We start from the raw sequence: 21,088 nt of genomic DNA, 5'->3' as shown, positions 1-21,088 counted from the left end.
AGAGCAGCAAAAGACTCTCCAGTGTAAGGTCAGAACTGCCAGGTTTACGGCAGAGGCAGAGAAATTGCCCAACCCTTGCCTCCAGGATGGTGAGCTTGCTCCAGGATCCTTCCGCCAGGCAGTTTTGGTTGCATTGTTTGGTTTTCTGTCAACGTGCATCGCTTTCAGCAATGTTAACTTCCAATGCTGAGAAGTCACGGGATTAGTCCCCAGAATGAGGTGATGACCTTCGGCAGAGTTTGACTTCGTATGGCCAATGCTTTTATTTACCTCCTGCTTTCTGCAGGTGCTCCCTGTTTTTCGAGACTCCTAGAAGAGTTTGCGCTGGAAGGGACCTTAAAGTTCATCTAGACAAGGTTGCTCCAAGCCCCGTCCAACCCGGCCGTGAACACTTCCAGGGATGGGGCAGCCACGGCTTCTCTGGACAACGTGTGCCGGGGCCTCACCACGCTCACAGGGAAGAATTTTTAGAATTAGAATCCCATTTTTAGAATTTAGAATCCCATCTAATCCTGCCCTCTGCCAGTGTGAAGCCATTCCCCCTTGTTCTGTCACTGCAGTCCCTTGTAAACAGTCTCTCCTATCCAAACCTTCTTGGTCCTCCCTGTTGTGTTGGAAAATTTGCAAGTTGATGTTGTGCCAGGTGGCACCAGCCAAGCCCTGACCCGGGTGCAGGACCTTGCGCTTGAGGTCTGAGGTCACTGGCTTTGTTCAGCCTGGAGGAGACTGAGCTCAGATCTCACGGGGGGCTGCAGCTTCCTGCCAAGGGGCAGCAGCAGCGATTTCTGCTCCGTGTGACCAGGGACAGGACCCCAGGGAACGGCTGGAGCTGTGTCAGGGGAGGCCTAGGTTGGATATTAGGAAAAGCTTCTTCCCCCAGAGGGTGGTCGGCCACTGGAACAGGCTCCCCAGGGCAGTGGTCTTGGCCCCAAGGCTGCCAGAGCTCAAGGAGCGTTTGGACAACGCTCTCGGGCACTTGGTGGGATTGCTGGGCTGTCCTGTGCAAGGCTGGGAGCTGGACTGGACCATCCTTGTGGGTCCCTTCCAGCTCAGGATATTCTGTGATTCTAACTCTTTGGTTAACCCTTCCTCTCCCCACAAAGAGCTGGCAAAGCTGTTGGGGGTGGGGCAGAACAAGGGAAGCGCCAGCACTGTTGCTGTCTCTATGACACAACAATGGGAACCCCAACATTCCGTCCCTGGAGACGCTCCAAGAGGAGCGTCCAGACCCGCGTCCAGTCAACAGAACGGAGCGGCCGCCGAAGCTGACTGACCATGGCCCTGTCAGCTCTGTGGCAGCGCTGTGTGAGCTGGAGCTCAGCCATAGCCCAGCTCCTGCAACCATTGGTCTCTCGCGGAACCTCCTGCCCCACAGGTGAGGACAGACCCTGAGCCCAAAAGCCCCCGGATGCACGGCCGGGACATTCACAGCCCTTGCTCCCCTGCCCCTTGCCCTCCTCCTCCTCAGTCCTCTGAGCGCCCGACACCCCCCGACTGGCATGTGACCTCCAGCGTTTGCCCTTTCTCACAGGATCAGCCAACCTCGGCCAACAGCCTGGCCAGAAGCAGCAGCCCTTGCCAGCTCCCTCTGCCCCACCAGCAGGTATGGCAGTCCCATCTGCCTTGGCCCTTCGGTATTCCCTGCCCCCCAGCCCCTCCAGCCCCCAGGTCTGTCCTGGCTCTTCCAGTCCTGCCGGCACCTCCAGCAGCCACAGTACCCCTGTCCCCCTGCCAGCTGGGGCACCTTGGCTCAGCACGGCACAGCGAGAGGACCTGGCATTGCCAGGGCCACCTCTGTTCAAACAAGAGCTTTTAGAGGTATTTTCCCAGGATCTTGGGGCCATCTCTACCATTTTACCGTCCCCTGTGCAACCGCATGGCCGTGGCACGGTGGCTCACCCCGCAGGGATGGTCCGTCACGCAAGCTCCCGCTCAGAGCAGGGGGATGCCTGTGTTCGGGGCCGGCTCAGCGGGTGCCCCAGGAGACTCTCTCAGCCCCGAGCCCCCCCATCTCCCTTCTCCTCTGTGCCAATGGCTCCGAGCAGTGAGTGCTCCAACCCCCACCCATATCTTCTGCTCCGCAGGGACACGGACTCAGCTGCCTCCACCAGCCCCCTTGGCAAGCAGCCATGGCATTGCTCCTCCATCGGGCAATGCCCGGGGCTGCAGGAAGCCCCTGGCCCCAGCCCCACCAGTGCAGGACACCCAACACGGCCCTACCAGCTCAGCCAACCCCTCAGGGAAACCCCTGGGCCGTGGCAGCCCTCCAGGCACCAGCGTCCCCATGGATTTGGACACCACCCCAGCTCTTGACATCAGTCTGGGCAGTGATGTCCCCATGGATGATGACAGCCCGTCAGGCCGTGACCTCTCGCTGGCCAGCGACGTCACCATGGACGAGGACAGCCCGTCAGGCCGTGACCTCTCCTTGGCCAGTGACGTCGCCATGGATGAGGACAGCCCGTCAGGCCGTGACCTCTCCTTGGCCAGTGACGTCACCATGGATGAGGACAGCCCGTCAGGCCGTGACCTCTCCTTGGCCAGCGACGTCAGCATGGACGAGGACAGCCCGTCAGGCCGTGACCTGTCGCTGGCCACTGACGTCCCCATGGATGGTGGCTCCCCGTCAGGCAGTGATCACCTTGTGAGCTGTGACATCTCAGTGAGCAGCGATGTCCCCATGGATGAGGACACCTTCCCGAGGGCTGACATCTCCCTGCCCAGTCACAGCACTGCCAGCCACCCAGGCCCACTCCACGGCCAAGCCATCGGGGCCCATGGGGTGACTGCAGCCAGCGACACCGGGTTGCGTCGCAAGGTCCTGCTGAAAGGGACTCGGAGCCACTTGCATCGCTCCCAGGGAGCCGTGGGCACCAGCCGGGATGATCGCAGCAGCGTCCCCGTGCCCACGGACCATGCTGGCACCAGTGGCACCAGCTCCCGGCCCAAGAACACCTCGCTCTGCCCGCCCAAGAAGATGCTGCCCACTGACTGCAGTGTCCCCAAGCCTTCCAGAGCCGTCCTGAGCACGGGACACTGCAAAGCAGGCGGCATCAAGCCTCAGGACCCTCAGCAGGGTGTGGGCACAGGCCTGCCACCGCCTCAGAGCAGCGTGTCACCACGCAACATCGCTCTGGAAAGGCGGGGCACAAAGAGGAAGAGGGGCTCTGGGCCAAGCACTGGGAGCAAGTGCAAGGCTCCCGCAGCCAGGGCTGGGGCAGGAAGTTCTTGAGGGACAGATCGTTTGGGGATCTGTCCCAGGGGGAGGGACAGATCGTTTGGGGATCTGTCCCAGGGGGAGGGACAGATCGTTTGGGGATCTGTCCCAGGGGGAGGGACAGATCGTTTGGGGATCTGTCCCAGGGGGAGGGACAGATCGTTTGGGGATCTGTCCCAGGGGGAGGGACAGATCGTTTGGGGATCTGTCCCAGGGAGAGGGACAGATCGTTTGGGGATCTGTCCCAATCTGAGGGAGGGAGGGAGCAAGGGAGGGAGGGTGTTTATGTAGATAGAGATGTAGGTAGAGACGTAGATGTAGATGTAGGTGTAGATATTGATGACCTTTTTTTCTGGTTATCAATAAAAGATTTTATTTTTTATTGCATAACCTGTCTGTGTCTGCATGGAATGGGGAGGGAGTGGTGGGTGGCAGCGGGAAATGGCACCAAGCAGGTCCACCAAGGCCCAAAGGGCTCCAAGGGCACCCAAAGGGCACTCCAGGTCTGAGTCAGTGCCGGAGATGCAGGCATTCCTGGAGGGTCCCCTTCCCCTGGGCAAGCAGCCCTTTGGCATGGGAGCCAGAACAGAGGGGTCCGCGCAGGACTCACGCACATGGCCCCACGCCGAAAGCAGCCCCGAGCACAGCCTGGGCACCGTCCGTCCTCCCACTCTGGGGCTTTAGAAGCCTGCTCCCACTGCTCCCACTGACCCCACCATGTCCCCAGTCATCCCACTGCAGCCCCAGACAGAGCTCCTGCAGGCTGCCCCGGGGCTGCACTGCACAGGGGCGGTAAGGGAGCGGGAAGAACGTGCTGGGAACCATATGCAGGACCTCACAGAAGTCCAGGGAGACGGCCTCTGTAGATCTCTGGGAGGGAGCACTTGGGATGTATCGAGCTCTGTCGGGGGGTGGACGGCAAACCACTCGGGACTCGATGGGTCAGGATCAAAGGGCAGGCTGGGAATGGGGACGCTGCTGAGGGCACTGCGGGGACACCGCAGGCCTCCTGAGCAGCAGCAGCAGGATGGGGATGCGAGCTCTACAGGCAGCTTGAAGCAGCCTCAAAGTCACAGTCCCTGGCTCTCGTGGGGCATTCAACTACCCTGAGAGCAACTGGAGAAGCAACGCAGCCAAGCACAAACAGTCCAGGAGCCTCCTGGAAGGCATTGGTGACAACTTCCTGACCCAGGCGGTGGAACCTGCCACAAGGAATGCTGTGCTGCTTCACCTCATCCTAACACACAGCAAAGGCCTTGTTGGAGATGGAAAGGTAAGGGACAGCCTTGCCTGTCGAGACCACGGCACGGTGGTCTTCTGAAGGTCCAGGTATTGGGAGACACATAAATACCAGGAGGCAGAGGAGCTAACTACGAAGAATAAGCTTTTATTTCAATGAAACTTGTATATCAATATTCACTGAACAAACCTCAGTGGGGCCTCTCAACTCAGTGGGGGTCGCAGCCCCCTTTTAGCCCCTTTGCCCGGAGCGCTGCTCCCTCCCCAGCGTTTCTCCACTGGCTGACGTACTCCGGGGTTACAGGCTTCCCGACACGCCTGCTCTGTGTCCCCCATTACGTCCCTCGGAGGGGGCTGGGAAGGTCACTGGCACTTTTCAAAACGGAGGCCACAGTACACTTCAAAACGGAGGACGTGGCCACCTGAGACCTTCTCTGCTGCTGATCGGTCCCCCTGTCTCTGGGCAAAGGGCACCCCTTTGTAACCAACAATTGAACCACCAGTAACTTACTGCTTCTTACTGCAAACTGCAACTACCCTACAAACTTTGCAAGCACGCTTTCTTCTTCCTAAGGGTGGAGTTGAGGACTGAGGGAGGACGAAGCAGGGCAGCATGGAAGATCAGAACCACGCACCTCAGGAGAGCTGACTCGAGCCTCCTCAGGGATCTTCTTCCTCCTTGCCTGATGCCCTTTTTCCCCTCACTCACTGCTCTAACCCCACAACCTGATTTGCTGCACACCCTGTCTTCCTAAAACACCGCCCAGCTGGTCTTTCTCGATGGGCCGAGCTCCTTGTTTCCCTTTGCCCTTGTGCCAATGCCAGGGAATGGGAAACACCCTCATTTTTATGGTTGGGCTTTTGCTGCCCAGCCTCACTTTCTGCAACAGTTTCACAGTTTTCAATCTGGTTCTGTCCCTGTTTCTTTTAGTGCCCAGATTTTCTCCTAAACAGCCAGCTGACATCCATGCAGTCACTGTGCCCAGAACTGCCAGGAGAACTCCACAGGTTCAGAGGTTCAAGTGGGCAGAACCTATCTTGGATACAGCCTTGCCCGCTTGGAACATCGGATTCCACGTCAGGAGCCAGATGCTGAGCACTCCTGAAGAACCCCCTTTTCTAGACCCAATCTCCAAGCACAACGGATCACAGCACACCCCTAAAGTGCCTTTGACCGTCACCTGACAGAACCCCCTTCTTCTTGTCCACGCTTGTGGAACGGAGAGCAGCAAAAGACTCTCCAGCGTAAGGTCAGAACTGCCAGGTTTACGGCAGAGGCAGAGAAATTGCCCAACCCTTGCCTCCAGGATGGTGAGCTTGCTCCAGGATCCTTCCGCCAGGCAGTTTTGGTTGCATTGTTTGGTTTTCTGTCAACGTGCATCGCTTTCAGCAATGTTAACTTCCAATGCTGAGAAGTCACGGGATTAGTCCCCAGAATGAGGTGATGACCTTCGGCAGAGTTTGACTTCGTATGGCCAATGCTTTTATTTACCTCCTGCTTTCTGCAGGTGCTCCCTGTTTTTCGAGACTCCTAGAAGAGTTTGCGCTGGAAGGGACCTTAAAGTTCATCTAGACAAGGTTGCTCCAAGCCCCGTCCAACCCGGCCGTGAACACTTCCAGGGATGGGGCAGCCACGGCTTCTCTGGACAACGTGTGCCGGGGCCTCACCACGCTCACAGGGAAGAATTTTTAGAATTAGAATCCCATTTTTAGAATTTAGAATCCCATCTAATCCTGCCCTCTGCCAGTGTGAAGCCATTCCCCCTTGTTCTGTCACTGCAGTCCCTTGTAAACAGTCTCTCCTATCCAAACCTTCTTGGTCCTCCCTGTTGTGTTGGAAAATTTGCAAGTTGATGTTGTGCCAGGTGGCACCAGCCAAGCCCTGACCCGGGTGCAGGACCTTGCGCTTGAGGTCTGAGGTCACTGGCTTTGTTCAGCCTGGAGGAGACTGAGCTCAGATCTCACGGGGGGCTGCAGCTTCCTGCCAAGGGGCAGTAGCAGCGATTTCTGCTCCGTGTGACCAGGGACAGGACCCCAGGGAACGGCTGGAGCTGTGTCAGGGGAGGCCTAGGTTGGATATTAGGAAAAGCTTCTTCCCCCAGAGGGTGGTCGGCCACTGGAACAGGCTCCCCAGGGCAGTGGTCTTGGCCCCAAGGCTGCCAGAGCTCAAGGAGCGTTTGGACAACGCTCTCGGGCACTTGGTGGGATTGCTGGGCTGTCCTGTGCAAGGCTGGGAGCTGGACTGGACCATCCTTGTGGGTCCCTTCCAGCTCAGGATATTCTGTGATTCTAACTCTTTGGTTAACCCTTCCTCTCCCCACAAAGAGCTGGCAAAGCTGTTGGGGGTGGGGCAGAACAAGGGAAGCGCCAGCACTGTTGCTGTCTCTATGACACAACAATGGGAACCCCAACATTCCGTCCCTGGAGACGCTCCAAGAGGAGCGTCCAGACCCGCGTCCAGTCAACAGAACGGAGCGGCCGCCGAAGCTGACTGACCATGGCCCTGTCAGCTCTGTGGCAGCGCTGTGTGAGCTGGAGCTCAGCCATAGCCCAGCTCCTGCAACCATTGGTCTCTCGCGGAACCTCCTGCCCCACAGGTGAGGACAGACCCTGAGCCCAAAAGCCCCCGGATGCACGGCCGGGACATTCACAGCCCTTGCTCCCCTGCCCCTTGCCCTCCTCCTCCTCAGTCCTCTGAGCGCCCGACACCCCCCGACTGGCATGTGACCTCCAGCGTTTGCCCTTTCTCACAGGATCAGCCAACCTCGGCCAACAGCCTGGCCAGAAGCAGCAGCCCTTGCCAGCTCCCTCTGCCCCACCAGCAGGTATGGCAGTCCCATCTGCCTTGGCCCTTCGGTATTCCCTGCCCCCCAGCCCCTCCAGCCCCCAGGTCTGTCCTGGCTCTTCCAGTCCTGCCGGCACCTCCAGCAGCCACAGTACCCCTGTCCCCCTGCCAGCTGGGGCACCTTGGCTCAGCACGGCACAGCGAGAGGACCTGGCATTGCCAGGGCCACCTCTGTTCAAACAAGAGCTTTTAGAGGTATTTTCCCAGGATCTTGGGGCCATCTCTACCATTTTACCGTCCCCTGTGCAACCGCATGGCCGTGGCACGGTAGCTCACCCCGCAGGGATGGTCCGTCACGCAAGCTCCCGCTCAGAGCAGGGGGATGCCTGTGTTCGGGGCCGGCTCAGCGGGTGCCCCAGGAGACTCTCTCAGCCCCGAGCCCCCCCATCTCCCTTCTCCCCTGTGCCAATGGCTCCGAGCAGTGAGTGCTCCAACCCCCACCCATATCTTCTGCTCCGCAGGGACACGGACTCAGCTGCCTCCACCAGCCCCCTTGGCAAGCAGCCATGGCATTGCTCCTCCATCGGGCAATGCCCGGGGCTGCAGGAAGCCCCTGGCCCCAGCCCCACCAGTGCAGGACACCCAACACGGCCCTACCAGCTCAGCCAACCCCTCAGGGAAACCCCTGGGCCGTGGCAACCCTCCAGGCACCAGCGTCCCCATGGATTTGGACACCACCCCAGCTCTTGACATCAGTCTGGGCAGTGATGTCCCCATGGACGAGGACAGCCCGTCAGGCCGTGACCTCTCGCTGGCCAGTGACGTCACCATGGACGAGGACAGCCCGTCAGGCCGTGACCTCTCCTTGGCCAGTGACGTCACCATGGATGAGGACAGCCCGTCAGGCCGTGACCTCTCCTTGGCCAGCGACGTCAGCATGGACGAGGACAGCCCGTCAGGCCGTGACCTGTCGCTGGCCACTGACGTCCCCATGGATGGTGGCTCCCCGTCAGGCAGTGATCACCTTGTGAGCTGTGACATCTCAGTGAGCAGCGATGTCCCCATGGATGAGGACACCTTCCCGAGGGCTGACATCTCCCTGCCCAGTCACAGCACTGCCAGCCACCCAGGCCCACTCCACGGCCAAGCCATCGGGGCCCATGGGGTGACTGCAGCCAGCGACACTGGGCTGCGTCGCAAGGTCCTGCTGAAAGGGACTCGGAGCCACTTGCATCGCTCCCAGGGAGCCGTGGGCACCAGCCGGGATGATCGCAGCAGCGTCCCCGTGCCCACGGACCATGCTGGCACCAGTGGCACCAGCTCCCGGCCCAAGAACACCTCGCTCTGCCCGCCCAAGAAGATGCTGCCCACTGACTGCAGTGTCCCCAAGCCTTCCAGAGCCGTCCTGAGCACGGGACACTGCAAAGCAGGCGGCATCAAGCCTCAGGACCCTCAGCAGGGTGCGGGCACAGGCCTGCCACCGCCTCAGAGCAGCGTGTCACCACGCAACATCGCTCTGGAAAGGCGGGGCACAAAGAGGAAGAGGGGCTCTGGGCCAAGCACTGGGAGCAAGTGCAAGGCTCCCGCAGCCAGGGCTGGGGCAGGAAGTTCTTGAGGGACAGATCGTTTGGGGATCTGTCCCAGGGGGAGGGACAGATCGTTTGGGGATCTGTCCCAGGGGGAGGGACAGATCGTTTGGGGATCTGTCCCAGGGGGAGGGACAGATCGTTTGGGGATCTGTCCCAGGGGGAGGGACAGATCGTTTGGGGATCTGTCCCAGGGAGAGGGACAGATCGTTTGGGGATCTGTCCCAGGGGGAGGGACAGATCGTTTGGGGATCTGTCCCAATCTGAGGGAGGGAGGGAGGAAGGGAGGGAGGGTGTTTATGTAGATAGAGATGTAGGTAGAGACGTAGATGTAGATGTAGGTGTAGATATTGATGACCTTTTTTTCTGGTTATCAATAAAAGATTTTATTTTTTATTGCATAACCTGTCTGTGTCTGCATGGAATGGGGAGGGAGTGGTGGGTGGCAGCGGGAAACGGCACCAAGCAGGTCCACCAAGGCCCAAAGGGCTCCAAGGGCACCCAAAGGGCACTCCAGGTCTGAGTCAGTGCCGGAGATGCAGGCATTCCTGGAGGGTCCCCTTCCCCTGGGCAAGCAGCCCTTTGGCATGGGAGCCAGAACAGAGGGGTCCGCGCAGGACTCACGCACATGGCCCCACGCCAAAAGCAGCCCCGAGCACAGCCTGGGCACCGTCCGTCCTCCCACTCTGGGGCTTTAGAAACCTGCTCCCACTGCTCCCACTGACCCCACCATGTCCCCAGTCATCCCACTGCAGCCCCAGACAGAGCTCCTGCAGGCTGCCCCGGGGCTGCACTGCACAGGGGCGGTAAGGGAGCGGGAAGAACGTGCTGGGAACCATATGCAGGACCTCACAGAAGTCCAGGGAGACGGCCTCTGTAGATCTCTGGGAGGGAGCACTTGGGATGTATCGAGCTCTGTCGGGGGGTGGACGGCAAACCACTCGGGACTCGATGGGTCAGGATCAAAGGGCAGGTTGGGAATGGGGACGCTGCTGAGGGCACTGCGGGGACACCGCAGGCCTCCTGAGCAGCAGCAGCAGGATGGGGATGCGAGCTCTACAGGCAGCTTGAAGCAGCCTCAAAGTCACAGTCCCTGGCTCTCGTGGGGCATTCAACTACCCTGAGAGCAACTGGAGAAGCAACGCAGCCAAGCACAAACAGTCCAGGAGCCTCCTGGAAGGCATTGGTGACAACTTCCTGACCCAGGCGGTGGAACCTGCCACAAGGAATGCTGTGCTGCTTCACCTCATCCTAACACACAGCAAAGGCCTTGTTGGAGATGGAAAGGTAAGGGACAGCCTTGCCTGTCGAGACCACGGCACGGTGGTCTTCTGAAGGTCCAGGTATTGGGAGACACATAAATACCAGGAGGCAGAGGAGCTAACTACGAAGAATAAGCTTTTATTTCAATGAAACTTGTATATCAATATTCACTGAACAAACCTCAGTGGGGCCTCTCAACTCAGTGGGGGTCGCAGCCCCCTTTTAGCCCCTTTGCCCGGAGCGCTGCTCCCTCCCCAGCGTTTCTCCACTGGCTGACGTACTCCGGGGTTACAGGCTTCCCGTACTCCGGGGTTACAGGCTTCCCGACACGCCTGCTCTGTGTCCCCCATTACGTCCCTCGGAGGGGACTGGGAAGGTCACTGGCACTTTTCAAAACGGAGGCCACAGTACACTTCAAAACGGAGGACGTGGCCACCTGAGACCTTCTCTGCTGCTGATCGGTCCCCCTGTCTCTGGGCAAAGGGCACCCCTTTGTAACCAACAATTGAACCACCAGTAACTTACTGCTTCTTACTGCAAACTGCAACTACCCTACAAACTTTGCAAGCACGCTTTCTTCTTCCTAAGGGTGGAGTTGAGGACTGAGGGAGGACGAAGCAGGGCAGCATGGAAGATCAGAACCACGCACCTCAGGAGAGCTGACTCGAGCCTCCTCAGGGATCTTCTTCCTCCTTGCCTGATGCCCTTTTTCCCCTCACTCACTGCTCTAACCCCGCAACCTGATTTGCTGCACACCCTGTCTTCCTAAAACACCGCCCAGCTGGTCTTTCTCGATGGGCCGAGCTCCTTGTTTCCCTTTGCCCTTGTGCCAATGCCAGGGAATGGGAAACACCCTCATTTTTATGGTTGGGCTTTTGCTGCCCAGCCTCACTTTCTGCAACAGTTTCACAGTTTTCAATCTGGTTCTGTCCCTGTTTCTTTTAGTGCCCAGATTTTCTCCTAAACAGCCAGCTGACATCCATGCAGTCACTGTGCCCAGAACTGCCAGGAGAACTCCACAGGTTCAGAGGTTCAAGTGGGCAGAACCTATCTTGGATACAGCCTTGCCCGCTTGGAACATCGGATTCCACGTCAGGAGCCAGATGCTGAGCACTCCTGAAGAACCCCCTTTTCTAGACCCAATCTCCAAGCACAACGGATCACAGCACACCCCTAAAGTGCCTTTGACCGTCACCTGACAGAACCCCCTTCTTCTTGTCCACGCTTGTGGAACGGAGAGCAGCAAAAGACTCTCCAGTGTAAGGTCAGAACTGCCAGGTTTACGGCAGAGGCAGAGAAATTGCCCAACCCTTGCCTCCAGGATGGTGAGCTTGCTCCAGGATCCTTCCGCCAGGCAGTTTTGGTTGCATTGTTTGGTTTTCTGTCAACGTGCATCGCTTTCAGCAATGTTAACTTCCAATGCTGAGAAGTCACGGGATTAGTCCCCAGAATGAGGTGATGACCTTCGGCAGAGTTTGACTTCGTATGGCCAATGCTTTTATTTACCTCCTGCTTTCTGCAGGTGCTCCCTGTTTTTCGAGACTCCTAGAAGAGTTTGCGCTGGAAGGGACCTTAAAGTTCATCTAGACAAGGTTGCTCCAAGCCCCGTCCAACCCGGCCGTGAACACTTCCAGGGATGGGGCAGCCACGGCTTCTCTGGACAACGTGTGCCGGGGCCTCACCACGCTCACAGGGAAGAATTTTTAGAATTAGAATCCCATTTTTAGAATTTAGAATCCCATCTAATCCTGCCCTCTGCCAGTGTGAAGCCATTCCCCCTTGTTCTGTCACTGCAGTCCCTTGTAAACAGTCTCTCCTATCCAAACCTTCTTGGTCCTCCCTGTTGTGTTGGAAAATTTGCAAGTTGATGTTGTGCCAGGTGGCACCAGCCAAGCCCTGACCCGGGTGCAGGACCTTGCGCTTGAGGTCTGAGGTCACTGGCTTTGTTCAGCCTGGAGGAGACTGAGCTCAGATCTCACGGGGGGCTGCAGCTTCCTGCCAAGGGGCAGTAGCAGCGATTTCTGCTCCGTGTGACCAGGGACAGGACCCCAGGGAACGGCTGGAGCTGTGTCAGGGGAGGCCTAGGTTGGATATTAGGAAAAGCTTCTTCCCCCAGAGGGTGGTCGGCCACTGGAACAGGCTCCCCAGGGCAGTGGTCTTGGCCCCAAGGCTGCCAGAGCTCAAGGAGCGTTTGGACAACGCTCTCGGGCACTTGGTGGGATTGCTGGGCTGTCCTGTGCAAGGCTGGGAGCTGGACTGGACCATCCTTGTGGGTCCCTTCCAGCTCAGGATATTCTGTGATTCTAACTCTTTGGTTAACCCTTCCTCTCCCCACAAAGAGCTGGCAAAGCTGTTGGGGGTGGGGCAGAACAAGGGAAGCGCCAGCACTGTTGCTGTCTCTATGACACAACAATGGGAACCCCAACATTCCGTCCCTGGAGACGCTCCAAGAGGAGCGTCCAGACCCGCGTCCAGTCAACAGAACGGAGCGGCCGCCGAAGCTGACTGACCATGGCCCTGTCAGCTCTGTGGCAGCGCTGTGTGAGCTGGAGCTCAGCCATAGCCCAGCTCCTGCAACCATTGGTCTCTCGCGGAACCTCCTGCCCCACAGGTGAGGACAGACCCTGAGCCCAAAAGCCCCCGGATGCACGGCCGGGACATTCACAGCCCTTGCTCCCCTGCCCCTTGCCCTCCTCCTCCTCAGTCCTCTGAGCGCCCGACACCCCCCGACTGGCATGTGACCTCCAGCGTTTGCCCTTTCTCACAGGATCAGCCAACCTCGGCCAACAGCCTGGCCAGAAGCAGCAGCCCTTGCCAGCTCCCTCTGCCCCACCAGCAGGTATGGCAGTCCCATCTGCCTTGGCCCTTCGGTATTCCCTGCCCCCCAGCCCCTCCAGCCCCCAGGTCTGTCCTGGCTCTTCCAGTCCTGCCGGCACCTCCAGCAGCCACAGTACCCCTGTCCCCCTGCCAGCTGGGGCACCTTGGCTCAGCACGGCACAGCGAGAGGACCTGGCATTGCCAGGGCCACCTCTGTTCAAACAAGAGCTTTTAGAGGTATTTTCCCAGGATCTTGGGGCCATCTCTACCATTTTACCGTCCCCTGTGCAACCGCATGGCCGTGGCACGGTAGCTCACCCCGCAGGGATGGTCCGTCACGCAAGCTCCCGCTCAGAGCAGGGGGATGCCTGTGTTCGGGGCCGGCTCAGCGGGTGCCCCAGGAGACTCTCTCAGCCCCGAGCCCCCCCATCTCCCTTCTCCCCTGTGCCAATGGCTCCTAGCAGTGAGTGCTCCAACCCCCACCCATATCTTCTGCTCCGCAGGGACACGGACTCAGCTGCCTCCACCAGCCCCCTTGGCAAGCAGCCATGGCATTGCTCCTCCATCGGGCAATGCCCGGGGCTGCAGGAAGCCCCTGGCCCCAGCCCCACCAGTGCAGGACACCCAACACGGCCCTACCAGCTCAGCCAACCCCTCAGGGAAACCCCTGGGCCGTGGCAGCCCTCCAGGCACCAGCGTCCCCATGGATTTGGACACCACCCCAGCTCTTGACATCAGTCTGGGCAGTGATGTCCCCATGGACGAGGACAGCCCGTCAGGCCGTGACCTCTCGCTGGCCAGTGACGTCACCATGGACGAGGACAGCCCGTCAGGCCGTGACCTCTCCTTGGCCAGTGACGTCACCATGGATGAGGACAGCCCGTCAGGCCGTGACCTCTCCTTGGCCAGCGACGTCAGCATGGACGAGGACAGCCCGTCAGGCCGTGACCTGTCGCTGGCCACTGACGTCCCCATGGATGGTGGCTCCCCGTCAGGCAGTGATCACCTTGTGAGCTGTGACATCTCAGTGAGCAGCGATGTCCCCATGGATGAGGACACCTTCCCGAGGGCTGACATCTCCCTGCCCAGTCACAGCACTGCCAGCCACCCAGGCCCACTCCACGGCCAAGCCATCGGGGCCCATGGGGTGACTGCAGCCAGCGACACTGGGCTGCGTCGCAAGGTCCTGCTGAAAGGGACTCGGAGCCACTTGCATCGCTCCCAGGGAGCCGTGGGCACCAGCCGGGATGATCGCAGCAGCGTCCCCGTGCCCACGGACCATGCTGGCACCAGTGGCACCAGCTCCCGGCCCAAGAACACCTCGCTCTGCCCGCCCAAGAAGATGCTGCCCACTGACTGCAGTGTCCCCAAGCCTTCCAGAGCCGTCCTGAGCACGGGACACTGCAAAGCAGGCGGCATCAAGCCTCAGGACCCTCAGCAGGGTGCGGGCACAGGCCTGCCACCGCCTCAGAGCAGCGTGTCACCACGCAACATCGCTCTGGAAAGGCGGGGCACAAAGAGGAAGAGGGGCTCTGGGCCAAGCACTGGGAGCAAGTGCAAGGCTCCCGCAGCCAGGGCTGGGGCAGGAAGTTCTTGAGGGACAGATCGTTTGGGGATCTGTCCCAGGGGGAGGGACAGATCGTTTGGGGATCTGTCCCAGGGGGAGGGACAGATCGTTTGGGGATCTGTCCCAGGGGGAGGGACAGATCGTTTGGGGATCTGTCCCAGGGGGAGGGACAGATCGTTTGGGGATCTGTCCCAGGGAGAGGGACAGATCGTTTGGGGATCTGTCCCAGGGAGAGGGACAGATCGTTTGGGGATCTGTCCCAATCTGAGGGAGGGAGGGAGGAGGGGAGGGAGGGTGTTTATGTAGATAGAGATGTAGGTAGAGACGTAGATGTAGATGTAGGTGTAGATATTGATGACCTTTTTTTCTGGTTATCAATAAAAGATTTTATTTTTTATTGCATAACCTGTCTGTGTCTGCATGGAATGGGGAGGGAGTGGTGGGTGGCAGCGGGAAACGGCACCAAGCAGGTCCACCAAGGCCCAAAGGGCTCCAAGGGCACCCAAAGGGCACTCCAGGTCTGAGTCAGTGCCGGAGATGCAGGCATTCCTGGAGGGTCCCCTTCCCCTGGGCAAGCAGCCCTTTGGCATGGGAGCCAGAACAGAGGGGTCCGCGCAGGACTCACGCACATGGCCCCACGCCAAAAGCAGCCCCGAGCACAGCCTGGGCACCGTCCGTCCTCCCACTCTGGGGCTTTAGAAACCTGCTCCCACTGCTCCCACTGACCCCACCATGTCCCCAGTCATCCCACTGCAGCCCCAGACAGAGCTCCTGCAGGCTGCCCCGGGGCTGCACTGCACAGGGGCGGTAAGGGAGCGGGAAGAACGTGCTGGGAACCATATGCAGGACCTCACAGAAGTCCAGGGAGACGGCCTCTGTAGATCTCTGGGAGGGAGCACTTGGGATGTATCGAGCTCTGTCGGGGGGTGGACGGCAAACCACTCGGGACTCGATGGGTCAGGATCAAAGGGCAGGTTGGGAATGGGGACGCTGCTGAGGGCACTGCGGGGACACCGCAGGCCTCCTGAGCAGCAGCAGCAGGATGGGGATGCGAGCTCTACAGGCAGCTTGAAGCAGCCTCAAAGTCACAGTCCCTGGCTCTCGTGGGGCATTCAACTACCCTGAGAGCAACTGGAGAAGCAACGCAGCCAAGCACAAACAGTCCAGGAGCCTCCTGGAAGGCATTGGTGACAACTTCCTGACCCAGGCGGTGGAACCTGCCACAAGGAATGCTGTGCTGCTTCACCTCATCCTAACACACAGCAAAGGCCTTGTTGGAGATGGAAAGGTAAGGGACAGCCTTGCCTGTCGAGACCACGGCACGGTGGTCTTCTGAAGGTCCAGGTATTGGGAGACACATAAATACCAGGAGGCAGAGGAGCTAACTACGAAGAATAAGCTTTTATTTCAATGAAACTTGTATATCAATATTCACTGAACAAACCTCAGTGGGGCCTCTCAACTCAGTGGGGGTCGCAGCCCCCTTTTAGCCCCTTTGCCCGGAGCGCTGCTCCCTCCCCAGCGTTTCTCCACTGGCTGACGTACTCCGGGGTTACAGGCTTCCCGTACTCCGGGGTTACAGGCTTCCCGACACGCCTGCTCTGTGTCCCCCATTACGTCCCTCGGAGGGGACTGGGAAGGTCACTGGCACTTTTCAAAACGGAGGCCACAGTACACTTCAAAACGGAGGACGTGGCCACCTGAGACCTTCTCTGCTGCTGATCGGTCCCCCTGTCTCTGGGCAAAGGGCACCCCTTTGTAACCAACAATTGAACCACCAGTAACTTACTGCTTCTTACTGCAAACTGCAACTACCCTACAAACTTTGCAAGCACGCTTTCTTCTTCCTAAGGGTGGAGTTGAGGACTGAGGGAGGACGAAGCAGGGCAGCATGGAAGATCAGAACCACGCACCTCAGGAGAGCTGACTCGAGCCTCCTCAGGGATCTTCTTCCTCCTTGCCTGATGCCCTTTTTCCCCTCACTCACTGCTCTAACCCCGCAACCTGATTTGCTGCACACCCTGTCTTCCTAAAACACCGCCCAGCTGGTCTTTCTCGATGGGCCGAGCTCCTTGTTTCCCTTTGCCCTTGTGCCAATGCCAGGGAATGGGAAACACCCTCATTTTTATGGTTGGGCTTTTGCTGCCCAGCCTCACTTTCTGCAACAGTTTCACAGTTTTCAATCTGGTTCTGTCCCTGTTTCTTTTAGTGTCCAGATTTTCTCCTAAACAGCCAGCTGACATCCATGCAGTCACTGTGCCCAGAACTGCCAGGAGAACTCCACAGGTTCAGAGGTTCAAGTGGGCAGAACCTATCTTGGATACAGCCTTGCCCGCTTGGAACATCGGATTCCACGTCAGGAGCCAGATGCTGAGCACTCCTGAAGAACCCCCTTTTCTAGACCCAATCTCCAAGCACAACGGATCACAGCACACCCCTAAAGTGCCTTTGACCGTCACCTGACAGAACCCCCTTCTTCTTGTCCACGCTTGTGGAACGGAGAGCAGCAAAAGACTCTCCAGTGTAAGGTCAGAACTGCCAGGTTTACGGCAGAGGCAGAGAAATTGCCCAACCCTTGCCTCCAGGATGGTGAGCTTGCTCCAGGATCCTTCCGCCAGGCAGTTTTGGTTGCATTGTTTGGTTTTCTGTCAACGTGCATCGCTTTCAGCAATGTTAACTTCCAATGCTGAGAAGTCACGGGATTAGTCCCCAGAATGAGGTGATGACCTTCGGCAGAGTTTGACTTCGTATGGCCAATGCTTTTATTTACCTCCTGCTTTCTGCAGGTGCTCCCTGTTTTTCGAGACTCCTAGAAGAGTTTGCGCTGGAAGGGACCTTAAAGTTCATCTAGACAAGGTTGCTCCAAGCCCCGTCCAACCCGGCCGTGAACACTTCCAGGGATGGGGCAGCCACGGCTTCTCTGGACAACGTGTGCCGGGGCCTCACCACGCTCACAGGGAAGAATTTTTAGAATTAGAATCCCATTTTTAGAATTTAGAATCCCATCTAATCCTGCCCTCTGCCAGTGTGAAGCCATTCCCCCTTGTTCTGTCACTGCAGTCCCTTGTAAACAGTCTCTCCTATCCAAACCTTCTTGGTCCTCCCTGTTGTGTTGGAAAATTTGCAAGTTGATGTTGTGCCAGGTGGCACCAGCCAAGCCCTGACCCGGGTGCAGGACCTTGCGCTTGAGGTCTGAGGTCACTGGCTTTGTTCAGCCTGGAGGAGACTGAGCTCAGATCTCACGGGGGGCTGCAGCTTCCTGCCAAGGGGCAGCAGCAGCGATTTCTGCTCCGTGTGACCAGGGACAGGACCCCAGGGAACGGCTGGAGCTGTGTCAGGGGAGGCCTAGGTTGGATATTAGGAAAAGCTTCTTCCCCCAGAGGGTGGTCGGCCACTGGAACAGGCTCCCCAGGGCAGTGGTCTTGGCCCCAAGGCTGCCAGAGCTCAAGGAGCGTTTGGACAACGCTCTCGGGCACTTGGTGGGATTGCTGGGCTGTCCTGTGCAAGGCTGGGAGCTGGACTGGACCATCCTTGTGGGTCCCTTCCAGCTCAGGATATTCTGTGATTCTAACTCTTTGGTTAACCCTTCCTCTCCCCACAAAGAGCTGGCAAAGCTGTTGGGGGTGGGGCAGAACAAGGGAAGCGCCAGCACTGTTGCTGTCTCTATGACACAACAATGGGAACCCCAACATTCCGTCCCTGGAGACGCTCCAAGAGGAGCGTCCAGACCCGCGTCCAGTCAACAGAACGGAGCGGCCGCCGAAGCTGACTGACCATGGCCCTGTCAGCTCTGTGGCAGCGCTGTGTGAGCTGGAGCTCAGCCATAGCCCAGCTCCTGCAACCATTGGTCTCTCGCGGAACCTCCTGCCCCACAGGTGAGGACAGACCCTGAGCCCAAAAGCCCCCGGATGCACGGCCGGGACATTCACAGCCCTTGCTCCCCTGCCCCTTGCCCTCCTCCTCCTCAGTCCTCTGAGCGCCCGACACCCCCCGACTGGCATGTGACCTCCAGCGTTTGCCCTTTCTCACAGGATCAGCCAACCTCGGCCAACAGCCTGGCCAGAAGCAGCAGCCCTTGCCAGCTCCCTCTGCCCCACCAGCAGGTATGGCAGTCCCATCTGCCTTGGCCCTTCGGTATTCCCTGCCCCCCAGCCCCTCCAGCCCCCAGGTCTGTCCTGGCTCTTCCAGTCCTGCCGGCACCTCCAGCAGCCACAGTACCCCTGTCCCCCTGCCAGCTGGGGCACCTTGGCTCAGCACGGCACAGCGAGAGGACCTGGCATTGCCAGGGCCACCTCTGTTCAAACAAGAGCTTTTAGAGGTATTTTCCCAGGATCTTGGGGCCATCTCTACCATTTTACCGTCCCCTGTGCAACCGCATGGCCGTGGCACGGTGGCTCACCCCGCAGGGATGGTCCGTCACGCAAGCTCCCGCTCAGAGCAGGGGGATGCCTGTGTTCGGGGCCGGCTCAGCGGGTGCCCCAGGAGACTCTCTCAGCCCCGAGCCCCCCCATCTCCCTTCTCCCCTGTGCCAATGGCTCCGAGCAGTGAGTGCTCCAACCCCCACCCATATCTTCTGCTCCGCAGGGACACGGACTCAGCTGCCTCCACCAGCCCCCTTGGCAAGCAGCCATGGCATTGCTCCTCCATCGGGCAATGCCCGGGGCTGCAGGAAGCCCCTGGCCCCAGCCCCACCAGTGCAGGACACCCAACACGGCCCTACCAGCTCAGCCAACCCCTCAGGGAAACCCCTGGGCCGTGGCAGCCCTCCAGGCACCAGCGTCCCCATGGATTTGGACACCACCCCAACTCTTGACATCAGTCTGGGCAGTGATGTCCCCATGGATGATGACAGCCCGTCAGGCCGTGACCTCTCGCTGGCCAGCGACGTCACCATGGACGAGGACAGCCCGTCAGGCCGTGACCTCTCCTTGGCCAGTGACGTCGCCATGGATGAGGACAGCCCGTCAGGCCGTGACCTCTCCTTGGCCAGTGACGTCACCATGGATGAGGACAACCCGTCAGGCCGTGACTTCTCCTTGGCCAGCGACGTCAGCATGGACGAGGACAGCCCGTCAGGCCGTGACCTGTCGCTGGCCACTGATGTCCCCATGGATGGTGGCTCCCCGTCAGGCAGTGATCACCTTGTGAGCTGTGACATCTCAGTGAGCAGCGATGTCCCCATGGATGAGGACACCTTCCCGAGGGCTGACATCTCCCTGCCCAGTCACAGCACTGCCAGCCACCCAGGCCCACTCCACGGCCAAGCCATCGGGGTCCATGGGGTGACTGCAGCCAGCGACACTGGGCTGCGTCGCAAGGTCCTGCTGAAAGGGACTCGGAGCCACTTGCATCGCTCCCAGGGAGCCGTGGGCACCAGCCGGGATGATCGCAGCAGCGTCCCCGTGCCCACGGACCATGCTGGCACCAGTGGCACCAGCTCCCGGCCCAAGAACACCTCGCTCTGCCCGCCCAAGAAGATGCTGCCCACTGACTGCAGTGTCCCCAAGCCTTCCAGAGCCATCCTGAACACGGGACACTGCAAAGCAGGCGGCATCAAGCCTCAGGACCCTCAGCAGGGTGCGGGCACAGGCCTGCCACCGCCTCAGAGCAGCGTGTCACCACGCAACATCGCTCTGGAAAGGCGGGGCACAAAGAGGAAGAGGGGCTCTGGGCCAAGCACTGGGAGCAAGTGCAAGGCTCCCGCAGCCAGGGCTGGGGCAGGAAGTTCTTGAGGGACAGATCGTTTGGGGATCTGTCCCAGGGGGAGGGACAGATCGTTTGGGGATCTGTCCCAGGGGGAGGGACAGATCGTTTGGGGATCTGTCCCAGGGGGAGGGACAGATCGTTTGGGGATCTGTCCCAGGGAGAGGGACAGATCGTTTGGGGATCTGTCCCAATCTGAGGGAGGGAGGGAGGAGGGGAGGGAGGGTGTTTATGTAGATAGAGATGTAGGTAGAGACGTAGATGTAGATGTAGGTGTAGATATTGATGACCTTTTTTTCTGGTTATCAATAAAAGATTTTATTTTTTATTGCATAACCTGTCTGTGTCTGCATGGAATGGGGAGGGAGTGGTGGGTGGCAGCGGGAAATGGCACCAAGCAGGTCCACCAAGGCCCAAAGGGCTCCAAGGGCACCCAAAGGGCACTCCAGGTCTGAGTCAGTGCCGGAGGTGCAGGCATTCCTGGAGGGTCCCCTTCCCCTGGGCAAGCAGCCCTTTGGCATGGGAGTCAGAACAGAGGGGTCCGCGCAGGACTCACGCACATGGCCCCACGCCAAAAGCAGCCTCGAGCACAGCCTGGGCACCGTCCGTCCTCCCACTCTGGGGCTTTAGAAGCCTGCTCCCACTGCTCCCACTGACCCCACCATGTCCCCAGTCATCCCACTGCAGCCCCAGACAGAGCTCCTGCAGGCTGCCCCGGGGCTGCACTGCACAGGGGCGGTAAGGGAGCGGGAAGAACGTGCTGGGAACCATATGCACGGCCTGCTCCGTGTGACCAGGGTCAGGACCCCATGGTTTGAAGCTGAATCCCTGTCATGTCTCCAAACCTTACCACTTGAAATGTCCCCCCTCCCTCCCAAACCTCAGGGAGAAGAGGGAGAAAAACAACTAAG

General features: G+C 59.2%; 2 protein-coding genes across 3 annotated transcripts; both read left to right on the top strand.

Moving 5' to 3' along the window:
- Nucleotides 1-76: 76 nt before the first annotated feature.
- On the top strand, nucleotides 77-5,641 carry LOC127476513 (cell surface glycoprotein 1-like). The gene is made up of 4 exons (XM_051799516.1): nucleotides 77-1,375; nucleotides 1,532-1,603; nucleotides 2,085-3,185; nucleotides 5,388-5,641. Exons 1-4 carry the CDS (start codon nucleotides 1,276-1,278, stop codon nucleotides 5,639-5,641), a joined length of 1,527 nt encoding a protein of 508 aa, XP_051655476.1. The 5' UTR covers nucleotides 77-1,275.
- A 2,465-nt stretch (nucleotides 5,642-8,106) lies between these two features.
- LOC127476376 (uncharacterized) lies at nucleotides 8,107-20,728 on the top strand. Of its 2 annotated transcripts, none has more exons than XM_051799277.1 (2): nucleotides 8,107-9,168; nucleotides 20,445-20,728. In XM_051799277.1, exon 1 carries the CDS (start codon nucleotides 8,125-8,127, stop codon nucleotides 8,854-8,856), a length of 732 nt encoding a protein of 243 aa, XP_051655237.1. In that variant the 5' UTR covers nucleotides 8,107-8,124; the 3' UTR covers nucleotides 8,857-9,168; nucleotides 20,445-20,728. The 2 variants fall into 2 exon arrangements, with proteins under 2 accessions (XP_051655237.1, XP_051655236.1); XM_051799276.1 differs by lacking the exon at nucleotides 20,445-20,728 and adding an exon at nucleotides 14,811-14,901.
- Nucleotides 20,729-21,088: the final 360 nt, after the last annotated feature.

Source organism: Manacus candei, unplaced genomic scaffold (genome assembly GCF_025592945.1).
Source record: "Manacus candei isolate 608988 ecotype Guabito, Panama unplaced genomic scaffold, ASM2559294v1 h1tg000049l, whole genome shotgun sequence".
NCBI lineage: Eukaryota > Metazoa > Chordata > Aves > Passeriformes > Pipridae > Manacus > Manacus candei.
The sequence above is the reverse complement of the archived record's forward strand: the minus strand, read 5'-3'. Positions and strand labels throughout refer to the sequence as shown.